At 36.4% G+C, this 26265-nt stretch overlaps 1 protein-coding gene across 1 annotated transcript in view; it reads right to left on the bottom strand.

Annotated features, from left to right (window-relative positions):
• The window catches only part of syt7b (synaptotagmin VIIb), a gene marked incomplete at both ends in the record, with an annotated part of 96861 nt that overhangs the window by 9999 nt on the left and 60597 nt on the right, over positions 1-26265 (bottom strand). The window contains 2 exons of the mRNA XM_079242376.1: positions 18735-18857; positions 25881-26228. Of these exons, the coding sequence (XP_079098502.1) occupies positions 18735-18857; positions 25881-26228 (471 nt within the window). The remainder of the gene's footprint in view (positions 1-18734; positions 18858-25880; positions 26229-26265) is intronic.

Below are 26265 nucleotides of genomic sequence, written 5' to 3' on the forward strand. Positions count from 1 at the left end.
GACTCAATTCAAGCTGTGATGTCTTTTGTTTCACAGACTTGTTAAAAATAACTGAGCTCTGAATTTGTCTTCTGATGAAGGTGAAAAGCGAAGCTTATAATAGCTCATTATAACAACCTCTAACACATCAGGTGTTAACTTAAATAAATACACAACTCATGACAGTCATGGCTTCATCACCTGACTGCTTCCCTCGGCCACTAATTTCACTTTCACCTATACTGTGGTGATCATTAAAACATGTTAGTTTTGTGCTATATGATTAACTTAAAAATACAAATGAACAGATTAAGATCAGGTATCCCAGAGAAACACAAATGGCAGTTTATTTAAGTTTGTTTTGTTTTTTAATATGGGGATTACTGTGTAAATTTGTGATGTGAATTCTATTTTAATAAATGCTCCTTTACCCCCTGTCCTGTACCCAGAAACGCTTGGAAACTTATTTATTACATGTAGCTTTGTGTGATTTCTTTAGCCACTAAACCACAAATTATTACCCACAAATCTACCAAGGATTTACCTTTATCCAAAATATTTCTGTAAAATTTTCATTTTTGTTAAAAAAAAAAAAGAAAAAAAAGAGAGGTACACTGTATTTCAGCGGGAAATTATGTGAAACTGTTTTTTTTAATTCAATGCCATCACTTTAACCGTCTTTAACCGTGATGTCAAATTATTACTATGTTTCATATTAAAATAACAAAATTCATAATATTGTTCATTTTTACAATATTTGCTGGTATTAAGATGATAGTCATTTCATACTTCACAAGAAACCTTGTCTTTAGGAGGTTGGAGCTTTGCACAGGGCAGTGCAGGTGTTTTTTTTTTATCCTTACATGAAGTGTACATAAGTGCTTATACTTTCTGAGTGCATTGGTCAGTTGTATCCCAAAAATATCCATTAAAACTGTTGAACCTTCACGTTGGCTGTTAAGTGGAAAGCACAACTTTCTGCCTCATGTGACACACACTCACAATAAGACTAAATTCTCAGCCACACCATTTCAAATGAACCCTTACCTCCTAACAATAAATATTACTTCAGTGTTTTTAATATACTTATACTTAAATACTTATACTTAAATGTTTTTAAAATTCCACAAAAAATGTTTTGGTTGCGCTTTACCTCATTTCCTTAATTTCTGATGAAAGCATTAACATTATTAGTTGGTCGCTGGTGTGACTAAAGGTTGTCCTAACTCTTAAACATCTGTATCTAAAAACTTCCAGTATGTTAAATGCCAGAGGAAAGCTGAAAAAACAACAAACAATAATTTCCCCTGAGATTTTTGACCTTAGGAATTGCATAACCTTAGGAATTTATAATGCCTCACTAACAAATGCAAAGTCACTACTTGTAATCTTTTTTTTTTTTTTTTTTTTTTTGGCACAGCTGGTACCCCCATGACTGACATGATACCCTATTATCATTTTTGTGTGCACAATTACATGTATTTAAAAAACTGCCAATTTACCCCAGAAATCCATATTTACTTTTTTTAGTAGTACTTTTTTTTATTGTTAATAATAGAGAAGTGAACAGTTGCAAAAAGTTTCAGAAACATGACCTAACAAGGCTATAAATTCTGTACCTTATTGTAACCCTCTTAAAAATCTTCCTCTGTTGAAATCCTGATTTGTAAACATTACAAAACTAATATACTTTAAATTTTAGGATGGGCAATTTACTTCAACAAAATGACCATGTTTTTCTTTATTACTAAGACCCAAAATTTCCACTAATGGTGAAGACATGAGCTGTCTTTATGGTATGTTAAGTACTTTAAACTGCTGATAATTTGTATATCTGGAATATGCATGAGGATTTCTTTTTCCTGTCTTCTTTTCTTTAACTATGAAAGACACCTGCCTGTATACTGGTCTCAATCTCAGTTCCTTATGCTGTAAATGCTTATTTGAGTGATAGGTGTGTTGCACGACAGCCCAACTTAATCAACAATTAACACAACGGTTGGGCCATATCAAGGATAGATAAAAATAATTATTACTGTAAATTGTGTATATGAAAAGTTTAATTTAGCATCAGCCTTATATTTTGTAATATATTACATTAAACGTGATGCAGTGAGAGTCAATTAAATGTTAAAATGTAAGTATGCAAAGATTTTAGAGATTATAAGTGAACAGAACAGACTTAAAATGTTTTGCTGTCTCACAGACAATTAGGTGTCGAACAGGAAGGCAAATAGTGGAAAAGAAGAAAATTATTAAATTGTAAATACAGACAGAGAGAAAGACGCAAACTATGTTTGGAAACTGAAACCATACAACGCATTATTTAACTTGTTGAAATCCATGAGCGACATCTTCTGAAAGAAAAAATACTAAAGCTAAGTGTGAATTTTTTTTCAGTACAGTGAGGAAAATAAAAGCAAAATACCCTCAAGGGTTAACTTAAACATTTAAATGATAAAAGATTAAAAATAAGTGTAACAAGATAAATGATCAATAATAATTAATATCGTCATTACACGAAATATATTTTATCCCCAAAAAGAAATAAAAGAAACAAAACAGAAATATCTCTTGCTTTGAACCTGAGGTGTTACTTAATCTTTAAGGCCATTTTTGGTAGAAAATATTCGGCAAATCACATACAATGCACTTCTGCCATTATGGACGTGCAGTTGCAGTGTCTGCTTGTGATAGTCAGGACACACTGATTAACATATGGCAACATGAAAGGCAAATAAAAACCAGCCCCTACAGCACAGTGACCTCAAATCACATTTGTTGACACAGTAAATGGCCTGGAGGACATGGAGCAATTGGGTGTGGTAGAGAGGTGAGTTCATCCATGCGTGTAAATATACATATTTACTCACTGTCAAAGTACACACACAAGTTTCAACACTAGCTTCCACACATAAATGGAGGCAGGATCCTGATGATTTATAACTTTTCCACTATAATATAGTCAAATGAAACTAAAACATGAAAAACATGCTTTTCTGAGTCAGCTTGATTTATGATTCTGTGGCAAAACTAAGTATAAACATTTTTACAATTCCTAGAAGGTAAAAAAAAAAGTGCAGATGTTATTTGTCGTTGAGCTGAACTTTAAATATTGCCCAAACAGAAGGAAAAATGTCTGTAGCTGAGACTTGGCCCTTTCAGCCTGCCAGTTACTATCTCGTCTAAAACATAACACTAGTTACATAATTTATCCTTTAGTGGTTATTGTAGCCATGACTACTGGAATGTGTGCTCCCACTTAAGGTTGTACTCACTACCATCATGAATTTTGCACGGGGTTGCAGTAACCATGTAACCATGGTAACAGGAGCCTTCAAAAGAGGGCAGTGAAATGCAAGGAAGTTCCACAGAGAGGGGCATATATTGAAAATCGCAAAAAAAACCAAAAAAAAAAACCCTCAGGGCAATAGGGGCCAAACCTTCATAAAGCCTATGAAAGTCACTCTTTGACTTCCTCATTCCTACACTTCTTCAGCCCCCTACAACCCTGCGAAAACACCACAACACATACACAGCTGTGTCTATGTGTGTGCTCAAACTGAAAATGGCTGATTCATAAATGTCAAATAGAGGAGCCAAATAAACACAGACACTCACAACAAAAACGGGAATGTGAAAACTATGGAGTCACAGTTTTCCAAGTTAAATCAATCTGGATCTAAAAAAAATCCCAAAAACTGTACTTATACTTAACATTTCATTGTTTAAAGCATGAAAATGCAAATGAACACATGAAATGTCTTTAGAATGGAATAACGAAGCACAGACACACACAACCAATCTCCATGAAGCTTGAAAGTGATGTGCCACTTCAATCTGATTCAAAAACCCTGACTTCTGACCTCCTACCCTCAATCTGAGCTGAAAGCCATCTTCACTGTAATTGGACAAAGGTCTTTACATCTCAAAGGACAACGTGAGCTGTCTTATCTTCTCATATGTCTCTCACCTATTTGTCTATTGTGGAGTCTGTACAGTACTGATTAAAAAAGTGTGAATTAATAAAAAGAAAAGACTTTATTCATCTGGGTGTGCTTGAGGTGTATCACAGAAAAAAGGACTGTACAAGAGATTGAGAAAGATAAGAAGGAAATTCAAAGACAGAAGCAGCAGTGAGAAGCAGCTAAAGCAGTGTGTGTATGTGCAGTCTAAATGTGCAAGAGACAGGAAACTAATGGGGTGTCTGCTGCACATATGCACATCTAGATGCAGTCTGTCAGGGTGCAGTCTTGCTGAGAAATTATCAGGAAAAAAATATAGCTATTTGGCAGTAGGGCACTTTGGAACACGTGTGAAATTATTTATGTCTTTAGTGTGCATCATCCTTAACATCAGCCTTCCAAAATGAATATTATATCACAACTCTATATGAATTATATTTTAATCAATGAAGTCAGTTTTGATAAGGTATTTGACTATTTCATGCCTGACCTTTGTGCTCCACGTAATAAAACAACATGAGCTTTTAGAAAATATCTTTAGACTCTTATGTTTTAATAGCAAAGCATCCAAATACAATCAAATGTTAAGATGAAACCTAATGGGGAGTTGTTTAAAGTGCTCATACTGTAGATGTCTGGATTTCAGACCAGCATGCAATCTGATTCTATCGTATGTCTTTCTAGGAGTTTCTTTGGTTGGACAGCCTAAAATTCAGAGCAATGCAAAATCACAGACGGTCATTCCAGCTTTAAAAACAAAGCTCATTTAGTGCTCATGAGCACACAAATTGTACAAAAAAAATTAAACTGCAACATCGACTCATCAATATGCTGATATATCTTCAAACAATAACATACAGTTTACTGAATCTTAATGTTCAGAGAAAGATCTTAAACTTGACTTAAAAGTTAAAATTCATAATTAAGCTTCATGGAGAAAACCATCAAATCTGAGTCTGAACAATAATTTAAAAGTAATCCTGGACTGTACCGCATTATGCGTCCATAATGTCTCAACTCAGTTACCAGTAATAAGGATAATCATAAAAATGGGAGTTTCGTGTACCAGCTTTGACTGGGAAAGGCTACTGAGATATTCATTAGAGTTTTTCACGGGGCTGCTGGACCTTACACAGCCTGTTGGTTTGATATGGTTTCTTAGTCAGACAAAAGTATGTTTTATATAAAATAAAAATAAAAATAAAAATAAAAAGAATGTACGATGGAAGTTACAGCAGCATGACATGTTTTCCAGTGTCTAAATCTTAGCTGTGGACTAAACCATAGTCTAATTATTTTGGTGGAAAACCAAACACATACACACACACACACACACACACACACACACACACACACACACACACACACACACACACACACACACACACACACACACACACACACACACACACACACACACACAATACATATGTTTTTTTTCTTTTTCTCAAATACAACATTACCCACTTCTCCAGTGAATTAAGATCTTTGAGAACTCCTAAATAAATGCGTTGTGCAGTGTTCAAAGAATAAAATAACATCTTTCTCACATGTTCAGTCAGTCAGTGCACAAGCACTGACTGACTGAACTGGACAAGAACAGAGTCATTGCCTTGTCCCTGGCAGGCTTAAGCAGTAGAAACATAGCCAGGCTGAATTACAATCATTCCTCGATTGCACCGCTGCACCAACATACTGGGACAGAATCAGAACATTGACTTTGTCCACCTAAATATCAGATCCTGGCCCAGATCTAAACTGCTTTAAAAAATCTTTGGTATATGCTTCACAAGCGTGAGCAACGGTGTCCAAGCCCTCTCAAAATGCAATACTGTCTCAGACAGGATTACTGTTTCAGGAGAAGATATATAATGGTCATTATTAGTGATTTGTGATTATGATTACTCTGTGCTCCGTACTGTGTCTTGATTTGCCAGTAGACATGAAAAAAGCCACAGCAATTACAGAAACTGGACCTGAACCTTTTAAAACCAAAATAATTAAGTTAACCTGCCTTGGCATATGAGACAACTATTGATATGACAAAGATTTATAGCATTTATTGTGCTTTCATACTTGGCTTCATGTGGAAGAGCAGTAGGAAATCATGCTGACTTCCACATCATTTAGGTGAAATAAACAGACAAGAGCAAAGACTGTGACTGATGACTGAATTTAAAAACAAACATTTTGAGGCAAACTTTGAGCCTTACTGCTTGGAATAGTGCAGGCATTTAACAGTAAGCTCACAATTGAGTTAGATAACATCTTAACATCTTATCACTGCAGAAAAACTGTCCACAGAGCATTCTTATTCTTTTTTCACATTTAGCAATGCAGATTTCTGAGTCTGGTCCAAGCTGACAATCATCTACATCAACAGCGGAGCACTGATGTGACATCATCCCATCACAATGCCAGTCAACACCCTCAGGTAAAGGGAGATTAGGTGAATATTGGAGGTAGTGGAATGAGAAATGAGAAATAGGAGAGCAAACTGGTGGCCCAAAAAAACAAATAAGAACATGGGTATTTTATATTCTTAGAAAAAAAGGCAAGGACAAAGATGACAGAGATGGGAAAGGACTGAAGAGATGAGAAGAAAAAATAAGGGCTGCAGAGGATAAGGAGGAATTTGACGAGTGGGATAGATATGGGTGGTGGACCGAAGGGATAAGACTGCGGATGGGAATACGAGGGATGAAAGTTACCAGCAGGCCCTGGATAGCAAGTGTATCTCCATGAATATGCTGTATCTGGGTCTTGCTGATCACACAGTAGCCCTAGGAGACCATGAAACACAATATAGGTCCTATGTCTCATGATGGATGAGGAACAGACTCTAGTGTCAGCCCACTCAGCGCTCCCCTTCAGAAGGGGACAAATCACCCGGCCACCGCCCTTCTCAGCAAGCAGGCTAATACAACTAATGGAGCCATCTATAGAGATGGACTGCCTTGATGCTGTTGGAGTAGACTACCCCTGTCTACGTTTTAAGATTTATCCACTTGGTTTAACAGTTTTTGTAAATGTATGCATATGGTAAAAAAGTAAAAAGAAAAAAGAAACCTAAATCAATATCTTATCCATTTGAAAGTCAGAAATGAAATCAATCAAATTTGATTATTGACATCAAGAACTCATCAACATCACCTTCTGACACGCCCGCCTTCCCATTCCTTTTATGGCTTCTCTTAAATCAGCTCCCTGCTTGTAGCCACAAGCAGCAACCAGGGGAATGGTGAATGAGCTCCACATTCAGTTCTGACAGGTTTTTTTTAAAAAAAGAAGCCTCGTTTGTGCTGACCTACATTGCTTTTTCTTTCCAATCATCTTCCCTCCCAGGCCACTACCCCAAATGAGGCTACCCAGAGGCTACAATGGGGATTGGTGGTTGGCCTGGAGACTCATTTGGCAGTTTGACTCACTATGATTGCTAGCTTACTCAATGAGGAAAAGTTGGATATGCCAGCTGATAAAAGGTGACAACAACTTTCTTCTTGATTAATACTGTACCGTGTCACAATGGGCAACTCAGCGAGTGCAGTACCGCAACTCTGCCAAGATTACAGCTTTGATACACCTTTAAATCATCCATAATACACTCACAAACACACAAATGAAACTGAATAACAGCCTCCGTTCATTATGCTTTTGAGAATGGTTTGAAATTATTCATGCTAAATTATTATCAAATAAAACATTTTTATTTTTCCAATTCAGGCTTTCACTGAACATATGAACCATGATCTCTCACTAACTCTGAGCACTCACAGTCAAATAATTATTATTGATTTCTGGTAGAACAAACCGCAAAGAACCTTGATAGAGCATCACAACTTGTGAAAATAAAATATTCGCAGAAATCTCTAACCAAACAATAATTCATGGAACATTACTTGCTATCCATTGTCCACTCTGTGGTGCTCAATGTTAATGAAGTGAACACATCATGCGCAAAGTATTGGTAAAATACAAATAGATTTAGATCATTTAAAAAAATTAAGCTGTAAAAAGAGCAAGAAAATATATTCATATATTGAATATATTTGAAGATTAGGACATCTAAAAGACTCCGTTTGTATTTCAAAGAGAAAATCTGTATTGCCTGTCTCTTTTACAAAGTATTCAGTTTTTCAAACATTTATAGTATATTTTATAACAGCCACAGTAAAAGCAGGCATATCACTCTATGTTCAGATATTTAAATTCCTTACAGAAGCGATGCTCGATGACAAGCAGCTACGTTACACATACTTCAGATCATGTAAACACAATTCCCCAGAGTACGTCAAGCTCGATGTGATGAAGTATGAAAAAACCCAGTGAGATCAAATACAACATCAAAAAGCAGGCAGTTTCACAGAACCTGTACTTCTCATCATCATCACAATCTACACTTGAAATAAATAAGTGGAATTTTGAATCGCCGTGGTAATCCTTTGCATAAGATCCAATAGTCATTAAGTAATATACATATGCATGAACCTGATTTCCAACCTGACTTTTAGCCATAATTGAGTGTCAACACTCCCTTAATGATTAATTTGCAAATAAACATTGCTTGCAGTACAAGTTAACAGACAATAAAAACAATAAAAGAACAATTTTACAAACTATGAAACACTTATCAGGAAACAACATGGAATTTGTTTTGTGGTCTAATTCCTGAAATTGCAAACTGAAAAGAAAGACTGGTGAATGAAAAAAGCAACAGGACCAATCAGCTCTGTGTAGTATCAGCAAGGGACCCTGTAAAAAATAAAAAATAAAATATTTGGATTACAAACAGGGTGCATAAAGGTGCTAAAAGCTGTATTTATCAGTTTGCAGGATAAATACTGCATTGGGGCTGCAGTGGAGTCAAATCTGAAGTATAAAAGCCTTGCGAAACCTTAGTGATTCATGATCCAATGATCATATTTAAATACTCCAAATGATCTTTAAATACTTCCTAAAGTTTAATTAGAAAGTTCTTCACATAGCAACTCCATAGCAACCACCCTGACAATGCAGGTATATGTACAATATGCACAATATACTATTACAAACACAAACAAAAATGTCTGCCACAGCAAGGAGCATTTTTTGTTTCATAAAAATTAAATTGCTATATTGCTGCTGGTTCTACCTCAGCATATCAAAGCCCACATTCCATTATAAACATGTATGCACACTCGGAAAAGTGTGTGGGGTTACACACTCTCCATGCACAATATTCATTCATAATTTGTGGGCATGGTAAGCTATATGCATGGCTTTTGTGTGGTTGCATTTGATGCATCTGTACTGTGATTCTGTTGGAAACCTTGGATTGACATAATTCATATTGCACCTTTGCCAGTAGCTGAGATTTTAATGGTTGACTTCCACTAATTTTCTACTATAGCTTTTGTTGTCCTCGTGACTCCAAGACTAAACCACTATATGAAACACATTTCCTTTCCCAAGGTTTTAGTTTAATTGAGGAATCAAATGCATGCAGGGACAAGAGGCAGGCAGATGAGGAAAACAAAAGACTATTTTAAACTTACAAAAACAACAAGCTGCAAGGTAGATAGCCAAAAGGAAAACCAAAACTAATCCAACTGAAAACATCCACATAAAAAATTAATTAAAATGAAAGAAACTGTGCAGAATGCAAGCCTGGAAGGACTATATATAGTGAGTAGCAATGGTGTTAGGGGATGCAGGTGAGTCACTGAGTCATTTAGCAGCAGGTTTTGATTGGAAGTTAGGACTAAGAGAAAGAGACACTGGAGATGAACAGCATGATAAAGAGTAAAGTTGACAGCAAATTGATTCCAACTAAATTTACTTATTGTTTTCTTTATTTATTCTTTAAGTTTTGAGCACTTTGATTGTTTTACTTGATAATTGGCTTACTGTTGTGCACCAATTTAAACCCACAACTTGTCCTCTTGATTGTCTTCCCCCTAAGATTTTGACAGATGGCTTCAATATCATTGGGACTTATACATTGAATATAATCAATTCTTTGTTGTTATCTGTCTGTGTTACAAATTCTTTTACTTAAGCTAATATTTAGCCCTGCTCAAAAAAGACAAACATGATTCAGAGGTTTCTAAAAAATTACAGACATATCTCAAAACTCACTTTCTTGTCCAAAAAATTAGAGATATTTATGTATGCCCAAACTCAGACTTAACAGTAAATGAATAGCCTTTTAGAAAAATTCCAGTCTGCTTTCAAAAAGTGTCATAGTACCAAAACAGCACTTCTCCATTTTGCCAGCACACCAGCTGCTGTGGAGTGTTGCAGACTTGCTATTTAAAGGCTGAACAGTCCACTCGACCCCCTCACAATGTGGTTTGGGACAGTCCTCAATATGGTGGAGTCTCCAGGAGAACATGCAGACAGAAGGGTAGTGTGTATGGGGCAGTTTGGGATTGAGCCTCTCTCTCCTCTGGCCAGACCTCTACAGGGACCACGCCTAATTTGATTCTGGATCAGTTCCCTCCTCCCCCAGGTTACAAGGAACAGCAACTCTGCTTTTCCATGGTAACTTCAATTGCTCTCTAATCTACAGGTCAGCCTGCCAGAAGCAGCCAGTCTTCCTCTCTTCTTTTTTACAGCAGCAATCCAGACTCTGGATTCCTCTAACACTAAGTTGTCTTCCAAGAGAACTATTATTATATTCCTAACCAAGAAGAAGGGGTTAGGAGGAACCACTTCAGAGGAACACCAGGCTCCACATAAAGGATCAGAACCGTTTCCAAAGGACTGTGATAGCAAGACACATACTGAGCTTTAGCAGTTAGCATCAGCATTAGCTTTAGGATTGTTGAGTTTGTTTTAGCAAATAAATGTTATTTTAGACAATTTATGTTTAAGAATTGCTCACTCATGCTAAAACTAACATCCTTCATCTAACCTGGCACATTTGGAATTCCAAAACTTACAACCATTTTGATTTGTATTTGACTTTGGACATAATTTCTTTGTCTTTAAGGTTAGGACCACATATTCACTGGTCTCCATGACAACAGCAGCCATTTGGTCACATATTTGCTTTACTACCCAATATTAGTTGTTTTCAGTGGTATTCCTCTACTTGGTGGGTCAAGATGTCCAAAAAACGCACCAATTACACATGTAAATGAATCAGGAGACAGATGAAAGTGTCTGTCCATCTGTTTATTCATGTTCTACCTTAAGCATAAATTGGTCTTTATTCACCATCACTTTCACACCAACAAAGATGATTATCTTCATTCAACATTTACTAGCATTTATAAATAATGTGTTGAAAGTAAACAATGGCATTAAAATAACTAAAATAAGTGACTGATAATCTTCTCTAAACTGTTGTAGTTAGTCGGTGCTTGGACTCAAAGCCTTCATTATTTGCTATGTCCATGTCATAAATGTGAAAGACACATACAGAACGAGACCCTCGAGATTTCCCCAGTGGTGCCAATATGTAATGTTTTACATTAATCATATTAATAATATACAGTATGAATAAACAAGTTTAAACATTTTCAATACACACATTAAATATGGTTAATAACGACACTTGCTCATTCCAAAGCCTACAGTTTTGATATGTTTAAGAAATATATGTTCATGGTATTTTGAAATATCAGAATAAACATTTTATGATTTTGTGTAAACAGAGTTCTGCAGATTTTATGTATTTGCTATTATGTACTAAGAAAGATGAACACAATCAGCTTGTCACTGTTGTTATTTTGTGTTGCAAATGATCCACATTTGGTTTGTATGTCCCCTAACTGAATCCCTGTGTGCACAAGATTGAGAGCTTGCAATGAATAGGAGCTGGCAGACACACTCCGTGTTGGAAAGCATCACACGTTTTAAAGCTTTTACAAACTCAACATTCAGAATGGAGGTTGTCTGGGGCCAATGAACTCTTTTGGTTTTACTCAGCTCTGTGTGTGATGAATCTCATAGCTCATTAAGATGCAGCTTTGCCATGCTACAGTAGTTTTCTGAGATGATAATAACACAAACAGCCTCTGAGCCTCCATCATTATTATCTGCAGGTGGGTGATTATGTCCAGTTCACTGCAGGGCTTTGGCTGGTTTACCACACTTTCCTAAAGTGACTTCTGTAACATGAAACTACACATAAGTGATAAGAGGACACTTCGTATACAAATTACAAACTATCTAGAATATGTATTTTATCAAAAATTTGATTAACTCACCTAGCTGGATTTATGTCCTAATGAAAACAATGGAACTCTTTCATGGGGGATGTTGCCCATTTTATCAAATTCAAAAACATGTAAATTAAAAATTTATGGCTGTTAAACTAAAACATTTGGTACTTTATAAAGTAATATTTAAGTTGTAGTAGGTGGACACCATCTATCCATCTATTTTCTTAACCGTTGAGTTGAATTAAGTGTCATGGCAAAGCTGGAGTATATTCCAGTAATCATTGGGTAAGAGGCAGGGTACACCCTGGACAGGTCGCCAGTCCATTACAGGGCCAACAAAGAGAGACAAACAACCAACCATGCTGACACTCACTCCCAGGGGCAACTTATGGTAACTAATAACCTAACATGCATATCTTTGGGCAGTGGGAGGAAGTACCCGGAGAGAACCCACGCATACTCAGGGAAAACATGCAATCTCCATACAGAAAGGCCTGTTTGTATTAAGAAAGCAGCTGTTAAAAAGTCACCACCAAGTATTTGGAGTCCATGGAATCTCAAACCTCTTGATGCAGGATATTCCTAAAGTTTGCAGTTTGTGAGCTTTATTTCAGCTACCCTTAACCAAAGTGCACAAAGACAAACATTAGACTCAGAAATATGTGAAAGCTAATTTTCCCCATTAATGAATGACACATTAAACTGGATGGTCCAGAGACAGATGAAGTTTCTGGATAGCTGGTGGATGGACATAATGTTCCTACAACACTGCAACATCAGCAAGAAAGTGGTGGTGTGATAGTTTGGGTGGGATAGACGGGAATACGTTGGTTAAACCTTCAGAACAGTGACCCTTAAGTGTCACATGAACACAAAAACCACAACACTGTTGTGGTTTTTGTGTTCATGTTGTGGTCAACTGTGGCTAATTACCTCTGCCAAGGAGGTTATGTTTTTACCTGCATTTATCTGTTTGCTTGTTTGTCTGTTTGTGTTCAAGATGACTCAAAAAGTTATGGTCAGATTTTCATGAAATTTGTTGGAAAAGTGAAAAACTGATTTAATTTTGGTGGTGATCGGGATCATTGTTAGGATATGGGAATTTTTTGGAACTATTGCCCTTGGCAGAGGTTTGGACTCTCCAAGTAATTTTCTAGCTGTGGAGAGTTGTGCTTTTTGCAATTATATGATGTTTTTTGTATCACTGAGACACTTCAGGGTTACATAGGATGGCTGAGGGTGTCAAAATTACCTCTTTAAATGTGCAGTTTCTACCTGATTATTTTCTGCCATGAAATAAAAAGGAACCATGCCTTCCACAACAGAAGCATTTTCATCCAAGACAATGCACCATCCAATGCTACAAAAATAGCAATTAATCTTGGGCTGCTTTGGGTACAAAGTGAGAAAAATCATGGCTTGGCGACCATTACTTCCTGACCTCAGCGCTGTTGAGAACCTACTAGGCATCCTGAAAAGAAAAATCTATCAAAGTGGGTGGCAGCATACCTCTAAACAGCAACTTTGGGAGGCAATTCTGGTTTCTTTAAAGGACATATAGGTAGAAACTAACCATGGACTTAGAAGTCCTATGCAACCTTCTGTTGACCTTCATGGACGCTGATAATTTTAAGTGTTTCATGATCTTTTAGAAAAATTACTTTGTGTGTAACAAAAATACATCATGTATGAATTTTAAGTTTTTAAAACCTGTTAATTGTTTTGAAACTTAAGTATAGTTATTAGAAACATTGTATTTTGAGCGTCTGGCTAAAACAAATAGCTGTTTTCATTACTGGTTGTTTCATTTCATAAAATCCAGATTAAATAACCTGATATCTTAACCCGACTTCCTATTTCCTTATTATGGGATTAAAAAATTGTTTTCACTGTTTTTCTGATTTTCTTATTTAGGAGAAATGAAAAAACAGCATATGCAGAATGATGTGGAACGGTTTAAAATGGTACACACACCTAAGTATTTCAAAACCCCAAAATAGTAGAGCATGTCTGCTATACAAATAGGTGTCTGCTCCTTTTTTACCAGTTCAATCACCTCACTTATCTATGGTGGTCCATGGTGGTAATTTTCATAATAATTTGTCAACATCACATGTGATAGATAAAATAAGTATGAAAAGCTCTTTCATGCTGTGCTTTTTAAGGATCAGTGCTGTTATTAGAAATGATTACAGTGGCAGTCTTTGTGGACATGCACTTTGAGTGGTAAGTGGCTTCGTACAGCTAAGGAAGACAGGTTGTGTTTACAAAATTTTGGATATATTTACTGGTTTTCAAGATCTTTGTAGCCCTTAATTTAAACTGAGCATGTTCTTTTCAAGAAACACATTTCTCAATTCTAGCTGTATTCTTTTTTTTAAATTTAGTTTTGTATAAGCATAATATGAATAATTTCTTAGTGATTGCTTATGCCTTTCAGTTGCATTTGACACATCAAACCTTTTTTGAAAACAAGGTTTTCAAAAATTTCCAAAATATAAATCTTGTAGTTTAGTGAATTGAATTTAATTAGACCGAAAATTACTCATAATAACACCTCAGAAATCTTATGATTGCAGTAATATGCTGCCTCGGAGTGAACACACCATTTATCTCTTCATTAATTTGGGCATATTTCCATTTTGAAAATGAAAAAGAAACCCACTGACATGATTCATGCTAATAATTTACTTTGCAGTTCTGATGTATATTAGTGAACGAGTCCTGACTGCACAACAAAAACTGCATTTACATATTCATAATAACAATGGAATAAATTATTCCGCATACTGTGAAATAGTGTGTTATACTAATGAATTGGCAAAAAATGATTACGAACTCTGCTACTTATCTAGATTCTGTCACGATTTGAACTTTTTATTATACTCTTATGGCGTAACAGCCCAAGCATTTAATTTTGCTGCCCTTATCAACCTTGTTTCTAGTGGCAACAAACATTAAATGACAGACAGTAAGCAAGTAGTGAAGTTTAACATAGTTTAACAAACACTATGCTCACTTATTCATCTTATATATATTTATTGCGCATACGCATCTGCAAATAAAGATACACAGCCGAACAGTTGTAGTTTGGTCTTGTTATTTTTCTTTTAGCAGATTTATTATTTGTGCTCTCAGCTATACTTCATCCTATTTATAGACCAGCAGAGCCTCAAACCTTTAAGTTGTGTGTGTATTTTTGTCTCGAAAGCTGAGGTTTCACTTTCTTCCTTTCTCTCTTCCACTGTCTAACAGCTTCTTGGTTTTGTCACATATAATCTTAGTGGGATCACCCCGTTGCACTGCGCTGGTCTGTTGAGCTCCATGAAAGTAGCCAGGAGCAAGCCAGCAGCCAGGCTCAGGGGGGGTTTCCGAGGTAACTACAGAGACAAACAGATGAGAGAGACTGACAGAGATGATGATGGAGAGCTGTTATTAAATGTAGAAGGACACTAGTCAACTGGGTCTACGCGAGCCCTCTGGGTAAAGACTGGCTGGCTGTGATTATAGTTAACAGACCTCCAGACAGTGAAGGGGGTGGGAAGGGTGCTCGATGATTGGAAACCAGATGTGAGATGGTCCTCATTTATTGTCCGACCCTTCAACATTTTAACTACATTTTTAAAAGCATATAAAGGATAATTATTGTTGCAATAACACCAGGAGAAAGATACACTTATCATGTTCTTTTCTTAGACAGGCTTTTTTTTTTATCCAACACAAATTCACAGATGACCTAGTTAGAAAGCGCTCTTGGGTGCAGTGCAGACAGTTTAAAAAAAAAAAAAAAAAAAACTTTTTGCATTTAATAGGATTCTAATTTTGATAAATCAACATCACAACCATACAAAAATATAGGAATGTATGTAGAGCTGCTTATGTTGAACTAAAGCCAGGTTTATCCTCAGCCCAGCAGTCTAAGCAGTGGACTAAGCACTTTATCCCTCAAACTCTGATGAGATAAGAGAGCAGCCTGTTCAGTCCTTTGTTCACCAGCTGAGATACAGTGTTACTCTCAGACAACTGCTGTGAGAACACTGATAGATGAGAGTGTTAGCATATTTTTAGACGTGTGTTTCATGTGAGGAATCTTACTTCTAAATAATGAGGGTGCCCTTCTCCTGTGGCTGCAAGTCAAGAGATCAAAACTGCAGCAAAGAGATGCAGACAAGCAGACTTTCAAACATCTAGGAGGAGACTACAGAGCATATGGGAGCCAAAATGCAAAACTGGGGAGAAAATTTTGGTGTGTGAAAAGAAAAAAAAAGAGAGGAAAGATCAAGGTGAGCATCACAGCACAGAAAGAAAAGAAGGAAACAGAGAGGTTTTAGTGTAGCGCTGCAAGTCAGAGATAATCTGATGATTAGAGGTTGAGAAACCCAACTACTGTAACAGTATCGAGCAAGGACATACTGTGCTACATACTGATACTGAGCATACTGATGTCATGAGACAGTTCTGACCCGTCTCTCTGGCATCCCTTTCACTTCCTGGTCTTGCTCGGCTTCTCCCCCTTTTCTACCTGCAGTTGCGCCTGACTGATTAAAGCACAACTGTCCCTCATCACCTTCATCACTGCTACAAATAACAGCCTGGTTTCTTTACCCACGCGTCTGTTGTCAAATCTGAGTGTCCCTGTTACCAGAATTTCACCTTACAGTTGACAACTGTTGTAAAGAATGTGAACTTTGATTCTTTGAACACTTGTAAGTTAAACCCTTATGAAAACATGACAACTAGGGTCAAATTGGTCTGTATTGTTTGGGGATATGATGGAGGGTAAAAGGGTTTAATTGACAGAAGATGGAGCTTCATTTGAATGCAAACACTATAAAACAGCTTTAGGAATCAATTGACTTTAATCTCAATCAGATAATGTTTTTTTTTGTTTGTTTTTATGTGTTGAAATTACTGTGTTGAAATAGTGAAATAGTTACTCTTGAAGATATTTGTCCAAATTTTCCATACATGTCATCTCAGACTGATAACATGGTGTTGAGATCCGACTTCTGTTTGGGCTTCATCTTTGCTTCTGGTCAACTTGCTGTATTATTTAGAATTCAGGCTATATGTATTTTTTTCTCCAGTAATGTGGCAGTATTAATGTTGGACTGGTTGGGTCCATGATGGTACTTTGTGATTGATCTGAGTATAAACATCAGATTTTTTTTTCTCTTTTGAAATTGAAAATACAAACCCTTAAAGAAAACAATTACAAGTACAAAACTATACAAAAAGTTCAAAATTGCATCAATATAACATTAGCGGTAGGGGTAATATAAGGATACATGTTGTCTTATGTTAAGTTTAACACAATACGAAACAACAAAATTACCAAATAAAAATGTTGCAATTTACAATAGCAGAATAAGTCCTGGCTTAATTTAATGGCATATTTGCTTTGTATCCTTTTAAGATTAAAATCATTAATAAAACAAGGGAAAGAAGGCTTTTAATTAAGCGAATCGGTGACAGTGAAATCAGTTAACATAATTTGTTTTATTCTCTCTGAGAAGAGTTCAGATGATATTTTTCTATAAAGTCTGCTACATTCAAAATTACACTATCCATTATCCATTCAATCCGCTTTTCTTTAAATTGAATAAAAAAATCAGGGACCTTTCAATTCAAACTGTTCATGAAAACAAGGAAAATTAAATTAAAAATATTCAACTTTAGGGTTTATATTTAGAGCTTCCCTGTATTCTCAGATGAGTGTTTTTAGGGGAAGTTGACTGGTTTTTTAGGGGAGGCAAGCTATGTTTAGCTCCTGCTCTGGCCATGATGAATTCCAAAGAATCTTGTTGCTATGGAGATGCTTGTTTACAGGTTTAGTACCAAAGGCAAAGTTGATGTTAATGTAGATTTCAGCCTCAAATGGTCGGCAAAATGTGTCCTCCAGCTTACTATCAGGTAGTTATCATTTCTTTCAAATGATATTTTTGAATATATCTGGTCAGTGTTTTTATTTCAAAGCAGTGTTATGGGTTCATTTCTTTGAATTTTAGGTGATATAGACAACTTTCTTAAATATACCACAAAAGTGCTACTATGCCAATCTTTCAGGTTACCATACTGTATAGTGCAACTAAATAAATATAGTAGGTAAATAATCCTACAATAATCAATTATCAGTCATAACATAAATTTCATAACAAAATAACCCACAACATTAAGACTATTGCTTTGTAAAGTGAATACCACACATAATCTTCTTATTTTTCATTTTCTGCCAGGGAAACCCTGAGTTCTGGGATTAATGTGAATACTTAGTTTGAAACATTGGAATCATTGCAGCATACCCAGCACACTCCCCATGATACTGACACCTGCCTTTGTTGTGGTGTACACAATTTACAAAACAAGAAAACACAACAAACCACCAGGACTCCGGTCTGATCAAACACTGATGAAAAAACGAAGATCCACAGAAATTTCACTCCATAACTCACAGGACAGAAAAGACGCACTAATAGTTCTCAACTCCAATGGATCAGAGCAGCATCCCGCGGGATTTGACAATTGTTAGGCTTTAGCGCCATAGCTAATCAGTAGTTGAAATACAGACACCTTAGCTTGTCAATATTTTGTACAAAATTGACCATATTGCGCACGTTTATCTCTTTCTTTCCAGAGTTACCTTTTGTCTGGTGTGGTTTCATTCTCTTTGCTTGCCGGTGCTTCCTGAAGATCTGGGAGGTTGGCAAAGTCATCCTGTTCAGCCAGCCCGATTGCTAGAGACAGAACAACCATCTTCCCCTCACTGGACACACAGATAAACAAGGCATCACAAGACCACATGTGGACAAGTACACACAGGGGAACACATAACACGGCAAAACACAGTCAGGGACAGAAACGTTGCGACACACCCAGCACACATTCATTTCATGAACAAAGAGAGAATGGGAGAGAGGTGGTCGACCGTTGAGACGACATCGCCATGTTTCATCTTAACATACTTTATTTTGCAATATATTTAAATCAAAACTGCATGCAGTTATACAGTGTGCCAAGAAATGAAACATTATACAATATGCTTGCAGCCATCCATTCATTTCTGCAACCAACTTGTCACAATTCACGGGGTTAAGCTTATCCCTGCTTCTTATTTACAGATGTTAACATCACAGAACATGACCATTACTGACATATGGAAAAGAGCAGGTATGTTGGTTTACTGTATGTGCAGAGCAAATCATAACACCTCTACGTCTACCTACCACGTCTATTCAAATATTCTTCAGTTGTTCATATTTTAATTCTAAAATACAAAATCTGACAACTTAAAATGCTAAAACTGTGAAAACAACAAACTTCTTCAATAGCACAAAGTTGGCTTTATTCATTTCCACAGGAAAACAGGGAGCACAATATTTAATTAATAGAGCTGTCCTTTCGGAAAATAATTAATGCATAAATATGAGTCGCTGTGAATTCTTGAGTTTGAAAATGACACAATACAAAAGGTCAGAAGAAAAGAAGTCACCAGCAGTAGGTCTTTTCTTTGTCATTCGCTCTACAAGCTTGGCAAGGCTGTGCTATTTAAAACAACATTGTCTTTAATACATGACAAAGTCTTCTCACTTTTTACATAATGAGTAGAGTCTATCATTACCTAGCGTACTGCTGTGCCATAAGGAGGAACAATTTCTTCTGGGGAAACAAGATTGTTGCTGGCGCCAATTTATGGGTCACATGCTGATTCTTCAGTTCTTTTACACTAACGTTATGTTTTGTTGACTGTAGTAGAGCACACCATGCATTTCTGACATATAAAGGTTTACCACTGTTTGTTTATCACAGAAAATTATCAAAATGGTATTCAACCAAGGCCAGCTGTTGATGTGAAACCTGTTTAAAAAATCCATAAGCTGGTTTATTTCAGTGTAATTTGTCATGAAAGTGTGCTGTTTTATAAGAGCTTTGTGAACAGTATGTCTCTTAAATGTAATGTCAGGCATATATTTTTTTGTCAGTTATTTTTTAAATTCTATTAGAGCCAAAGTATGGCAGTCAAATTTTTAATTATAATCCTCCTTGGCAGACAGAGTGATAACTACTAACACTGTTTAATATGTTTTTGTTTGGTTGTTAGTTTGTTTTTCAATCTCCATCAGTGTCTAAACAAAACATAATAAAAAAAGAAAAGCAAAAACCTCGAAAGAAACAAAGCTCAGAAAAACAATGCAAAGCTTGTTTTATTGTTACATTAGCATTAATAGCACCATAGTATCTTAGTCAGTAAGGCTCACTATCAGAGCAAATGAAATGATGTGCAAAATAGAAAAGGCAAAAAAACCAAATCCATGAAAATTGAAGTGGTCTTTACAGAAAACAAAGAACAAAGAGAAATATAAAATACATTTTTCCGCCAATACTGTCTCTCTATATACGCCTGGAGTCATTCAAATGACTTTATGCTAAAGTAAGCTGCACAGTGAATTAAAGACGCCATCCAACCGGTGGTCTTGATAAATTAACATTTGACCACAACTAATTTTATAAGTCACAGTCAAATACAGCATTTCACATAAAGGTGCATGTTGTGCCCTATTTTTCATTATTTTTTATTTTTTATTTTATTTTATTTTTTTCTCATTATATTTTCTCATTATTTTTTTCTCTGTCACTGCCACACTCTCATATAATTTATACAGATTCCTACAAACTGTGCTGGACAACACTTATTTTTTCTTTTTTCTGCACTGATTTCCAAAAGGGCAAATCTAACCTGAGAATAAGTTTCTGGGGAAGTGTTTTATTATTTAAATTTTTCCGAAAGGCACTGATTAAACCCATAAACACTAATTTCCATATATTAAAATAAACAGTTTTTTTTATTTTTTTTTAATTATTTTTTTTATTAAGACAGTCCACCTCAAAAAAGCCTTTAATAAAACACCTCTACTTTGCCTAATTTGTTAATATTTGTTCCTCTTCTGTTACTTTATCAATCCATCAAGTGGTAAACAGTGTGAAGTGTGTGTGGAAAAGTATGTGTAAATCAGAAGATCCCAAAACAAAACAGGTTCTGTTTTGGTGGATGATGTGGAGCGACTTCTTAATTCTGCATAAGGTGAAAGTCAGCTGTAACATGATGCAGCATCTGAGGCGAAAAGTTTGTGAAATGAGGTTTCTCAATCTCGGGACACTGCTGGACCTTGGTGGCTCCAGAAATGTATACATGATATATGTTTTTATCTTATCTTACATTTACACTAGCATCAGTAGCATCAGTGGCATCTTAGTTGGCAAGGTTCACTGTGTTAGAATGTGGGCGCTTAAACAATTTATTTCATGATAATATTCATTCCTAGTCCTCACCAAACCATGGAACGAAATGATGATTAATAAGAGACAAAAAAAATCAAAACTTCTTTCAAACTGCAAATATTCAAATCCTCCAGTGATGAGCCTGACAGTATCGCAGCAATGAGTACACAAGGAAATATGCACATAAAAAGCATGAATAAATATCAAGAGGATCAAAAGATTTAATAAAATGAATCGGATGTCATCATCTTTTGATATTTTCTCCCTATTTTCTCTGATCTTCTCCCTCTCATCTTTGCAAGTATGACATTTTATTTTTCCATTCTGCATATGCTTTCTGTTGTCTGTTTCTTCCTTAACAAAACACTGTTTGTGGAGGCAGTATTGACAATACAATGAACACATTAGTGCTCAATAGACAGTGGGCCATCGGAACTGTATAAACAACACCAACATGACGCTCATCAATGAACTGAACTGATTTGTATAGATGACGGAAAAAGACTCATACACACACTCCACTGCTGTGAAGCTGAAATCATTACCACCTACAGCAGGTCTATTGATCTGAAACAAAGATGAAGTGGCGTAGGATACAAGTGAAAGTGAAGCTGCTGCATCAAGCTGATCATACCCCACTGACTGCAAATGCATGATATTGCCATACCCACAGGGTCAACAACTGAAGTGTCTGGTCCAGTGAGATTCATAGGGACAGGCACTATGGGCGATGTCACCTCAGTGTATATATACTCAGCCTTATTTGAATGATGATTCACACAGGCAGCAAAGCTACTGGCCTGCAGACAATGTTAATGGGAAGATAGTACATGAGTAAGAAGTCATGAGTACAGAGGCATGTGAAAGTATCCATTCCCCTTGGTGTTTTTATTTTTTGCATCACAAGCTGTACAATTGGAACAAAAAAGTACCCATATAGGATTTAGGGCTACCAATTGCCTTAAGAAGTAGGATCATTTGTTAAAAAAGGTTCACCTGTGATCGATTGAAATGTCACTTGATCTCAGTTTATATACACCTGTTCCAAAAGGCCCCAGAGTCTACAAGACCACTAATCAATAGATCCCATTAAGACCAAGGAGGTGCTCAAAAAGGTTTAGAGACAAAGAAATGGAGAAGCACAAATCAGGGTTGAGCTAGAGAATATCATTCAAAACTTGAATAATCCAAGGCAGCATAATTAAATCCATCATTGCAAAATGGAAAATATATCATTAAAACCATGTGGGGTAAACCTTAATCAGAGAAGAAACAAAGACATAAAAGATGAAACCCCCAAGGGGCCAAGAGCTCCACAGCAGAGACTGGTTCACTTTTCCATAGGGTCACTAAGAGCTATATGTCCTGGAAAACTGGGCTTTACAGAAGATTGGTAAAAAAAAAAGAAAAAAAAAAGAAAAATCATTGCTTTGTGAATAAATAGGCGCATAGAAGACTTTCCAAACAGATGACAGTGTTCTCTGGTCATATGAAAAGGAAATGTCTGGCACTAAGCCAATACCCCTCCCAAGACCAACCAAGACTATTCCCACAGTGAAGCAGGCGATAGCAGCATCGTGCTGTGGAGATGCTTTCACCAGCAGGGACTGGGAAACGGTTCAGAATGGAAGCAATGATGGTTGGTTGTAAATACAAAGAAATTCTCAATGAAAACCTGTTTCTGTAGTCTAAACACTTCAGATTGAGATGGATGCTCACAGAGGTCTGTTGTAATGTTGGATAAATTAAAAGATAGTTTCCTCTGCAAATATCCTATTTAATTTGAAGCTGTAGGGCAAAAAATACGGAAGAAAAAAAAGACCAAGGGGGTGAATACTTTTATAAGCCACGATGTGGGTGTATGGGAGGGTTTGTGTTTATGGTCAAGGGAGAAGGAAAGTGTGAGGTTGTACTGTGGAGCACATCACCTGTAATCCATCATTCAAGTCAGACAGAGTATGAGAGCTTGCTTAAACAATAGGAGGTCTGTGCACATGAGTAACTCTTCAGTACTGAATGGACAGGAAAGTTGTTTGTAAGATGCTTTTTGCTATCTGAGGGGTGAGTATGTCTTTTGTCAGTATATGGTATAATACTTGGTAATAGACACAGAATAAGTCTTTAAGGATTAAAAACTAGCTGGAAAAATTCACAAATGTACAACAGAAAAGTTCAAAATAGTTTTGGGTTTCTCTTAGAAGAGGGGTGTCCATGTCTGGTCCTCAAGAGCCACAATCCTCCAGGTTTTTAATGTATCCCTTCTTTAAAACACCTCACTCAGTCATTGTGCAGAACTTCATTCACTGTTGTATCCAGTTATCGGAAGCAAGGTGTGTTAAAACAAGAATACGTCAAAAATCTGCAGGACAGACTTTGACACCCCTGTTTCAGAATGATCATCCAGTGGCCTGTTTTTAGCGTTACTGGCCATGACGAGCCCATCCGTCCATAAAGTCCTTTTCAGAAATTAGATATGTAATGTTATCAGCTTCGTCAGGCTTTTTAAGAGACTGCAGTAATTCCTTCAGACATTTGTCATGGTAACAATGATTTACATGACTGAGAAGCATGCCCATGAGTTTTAATGGAAGGAGTAATCATGTCCGATATTTACTTATTTGCTTAGGTAATCTATTGACTCATGAAACAGAAGTCTTTACAGATTGAATTTTCTTGCATCATGTATTATTGCCAGCAGTTCATATCATCAAGCTAAATGCCTTGTTGAGTCCCTCATAAAAATGACATTAGAAAGCAGCAAAAAATATAATTTTTCTACATGTTTAGGATGATTGAACAGTCTATGTGATACTCATGAATTTAACTGCATCAATAATTACTTAATATAATTCAAAACTTACAAAAAAGTCAACTTTAACAACTTTATGACATTTTGTCCAACATCACCACGGTATACAAGATGAGAAGGTGCTGACTGAAAACTTAGTCCATATTTACAGTTCTCTCAAAACAACCTTTTCTGTTCCCATAAAAATTGTTATTATTCTTACAAACATGCTGTATTTCCTTTTAAAAATTCTATTGAATGGGAACAGTTGACTTATTGATGTATTATTAAATATACAGCAAATCCAGGAGCTGAAGCTCAAATGTTTTTAAGTAATTTTCCCTCTTTCACTTGGCTCAAATGCTGTGAAAAAATGTGTTTAGTCTTCACTACTTTGCCATGCAATGGGGCTTGAGTATTTCTGGCAGAGACAGTAGGTGCTGCAGCTTGTCATTGCATGGAAAGTGTATTGTTTTGTTTTTTTTTCTAATGAAAATTCTATCATATTTCTTTGAAAAAGTTATCAAGTTCAAAATTAACTCACCACCACTGTGTATTTGTTCTGACTTGTGAAAAGTAATTGGTAAATCTTTCTTAGTCTGAAAATAACCCAGAACTTTATGGAAAAGCATCAGGGAGATAATTCATGTTGCTCTAAGATCAATTTAAAGGAGAGCAAGTTGGAGAAGAGGCTGTATGAGATAACAAATTGAAACATTGGTTTAGTGGTGGGACTTTAACGCATTACTTATAATTAATTAATTACAGAAAAATAAACTTGTTTGTCAGTGCACAATTTTCCGGGTACACCAATCACACTCATCCAAAAGATCACACAAGAAGCTTGGTCCTTACGCAGCATCCAGCTTCAAGCTGCAGTCAGAGCAGGAGGTGATCACCTCCGCTCTATGAGCACACTGAAGCCACAACCACGTCTGGCTTACTTTCACATTATTATTGTCTATTAATGAACTGTGTGCACGAAAACATTTAACAGTACTGTGACATGTGCGAGACTACAGATGTTAGTTTAGTTAATTAAAATGACATTTTAGTTTTTCAGTCTGTTCCAATTTGGCCAGGGATATCTCTATTTTTCTCTACTGCTTTGCTTAAAGTATGTTCCCAGACATTTAATGAGCCTGAGTTCACATTATTATCAGTTATTTACTAAAATCAATTTGATTTAAAAAGAAAATCAAATTGATTTTTGGGGCAAATATTTTTATGCAATTAAAATGTGATTATCAAAATTATTACTTGCCTGTAGTTTATTAGATTTATTCTTTTATTCAAGTCCCACTTTAAGTTTACATATAATAAGAATAGTTTGAACTTGAGTGATTAAAAGCTATTTAAATGAAATTGCCTTTATTTAAGTTTCTTATAACTTTAATTCATTATATTCTTTAAATTTGCATTAAACAAAAACATGAAAGCAAATAAATATGGCACCAAATAACTACCTAATCTGAAATGAAGGAGTGAACTGTGTGATCCAGATGCTATTTCAATCTATAAAAAACCCTACTATACTTTTGTTACTTCTGTATGTTGGTCAATTTGTAAAGGACATCTCATGTAAAAAAAATGAATGTGGACATTTTGCACGTCTGTTCTATTTAACTCCAGTGAGACGTGTTAAATTAGCTGAACTGCACAGCTCAAAGTAACATTGCACACATTAAGATCTTCCACAACCGAAAACTTTAAAATACTTACAAGAATGACTTGACATCCAGACCTCTGTTGCGAATCTGCTCCATCATGTGGTCCCAGCTGCCTGGATTTGACCGTGATCGGCCAGCCCCTGTTCCCCTGTACCGGGAGGCTCCAGCCGGACTCCCCCGGACCCCCCGCGGGCCCCCACGGTGGCCCCCGCCGCCTGGGCCTGTGTGCAGTTGACCCAGACTCTGTGAGGTGACTGGGGGGTCATTGGGACCCGGAGGGGGCTGGTGAGTGAGGGGCTGTTGGAGGCTCTGCTGCCGGACCAAGGGTCGAGGACGCGCCACAGCTGAGGACGGGATGTGCTCCAAGGTGGAGGCAGACGAGAGAGAGGCATCACCGAAACTGTGCAGATACACAGGAGCACAGAGGGAGGAGATGG

The sequence above is a fragment of the Telmatherina bonti genome, assembly GCF_933228915.1.
Source record: "Telmatherina bonti genome assembly, chromosome: 1".
NCBI lineage: Eukaryota > Metazoa > Chordata > Actinopteri > Atheriniformes > Telmatherinidae > Telmatherina > Telmatherina bonti.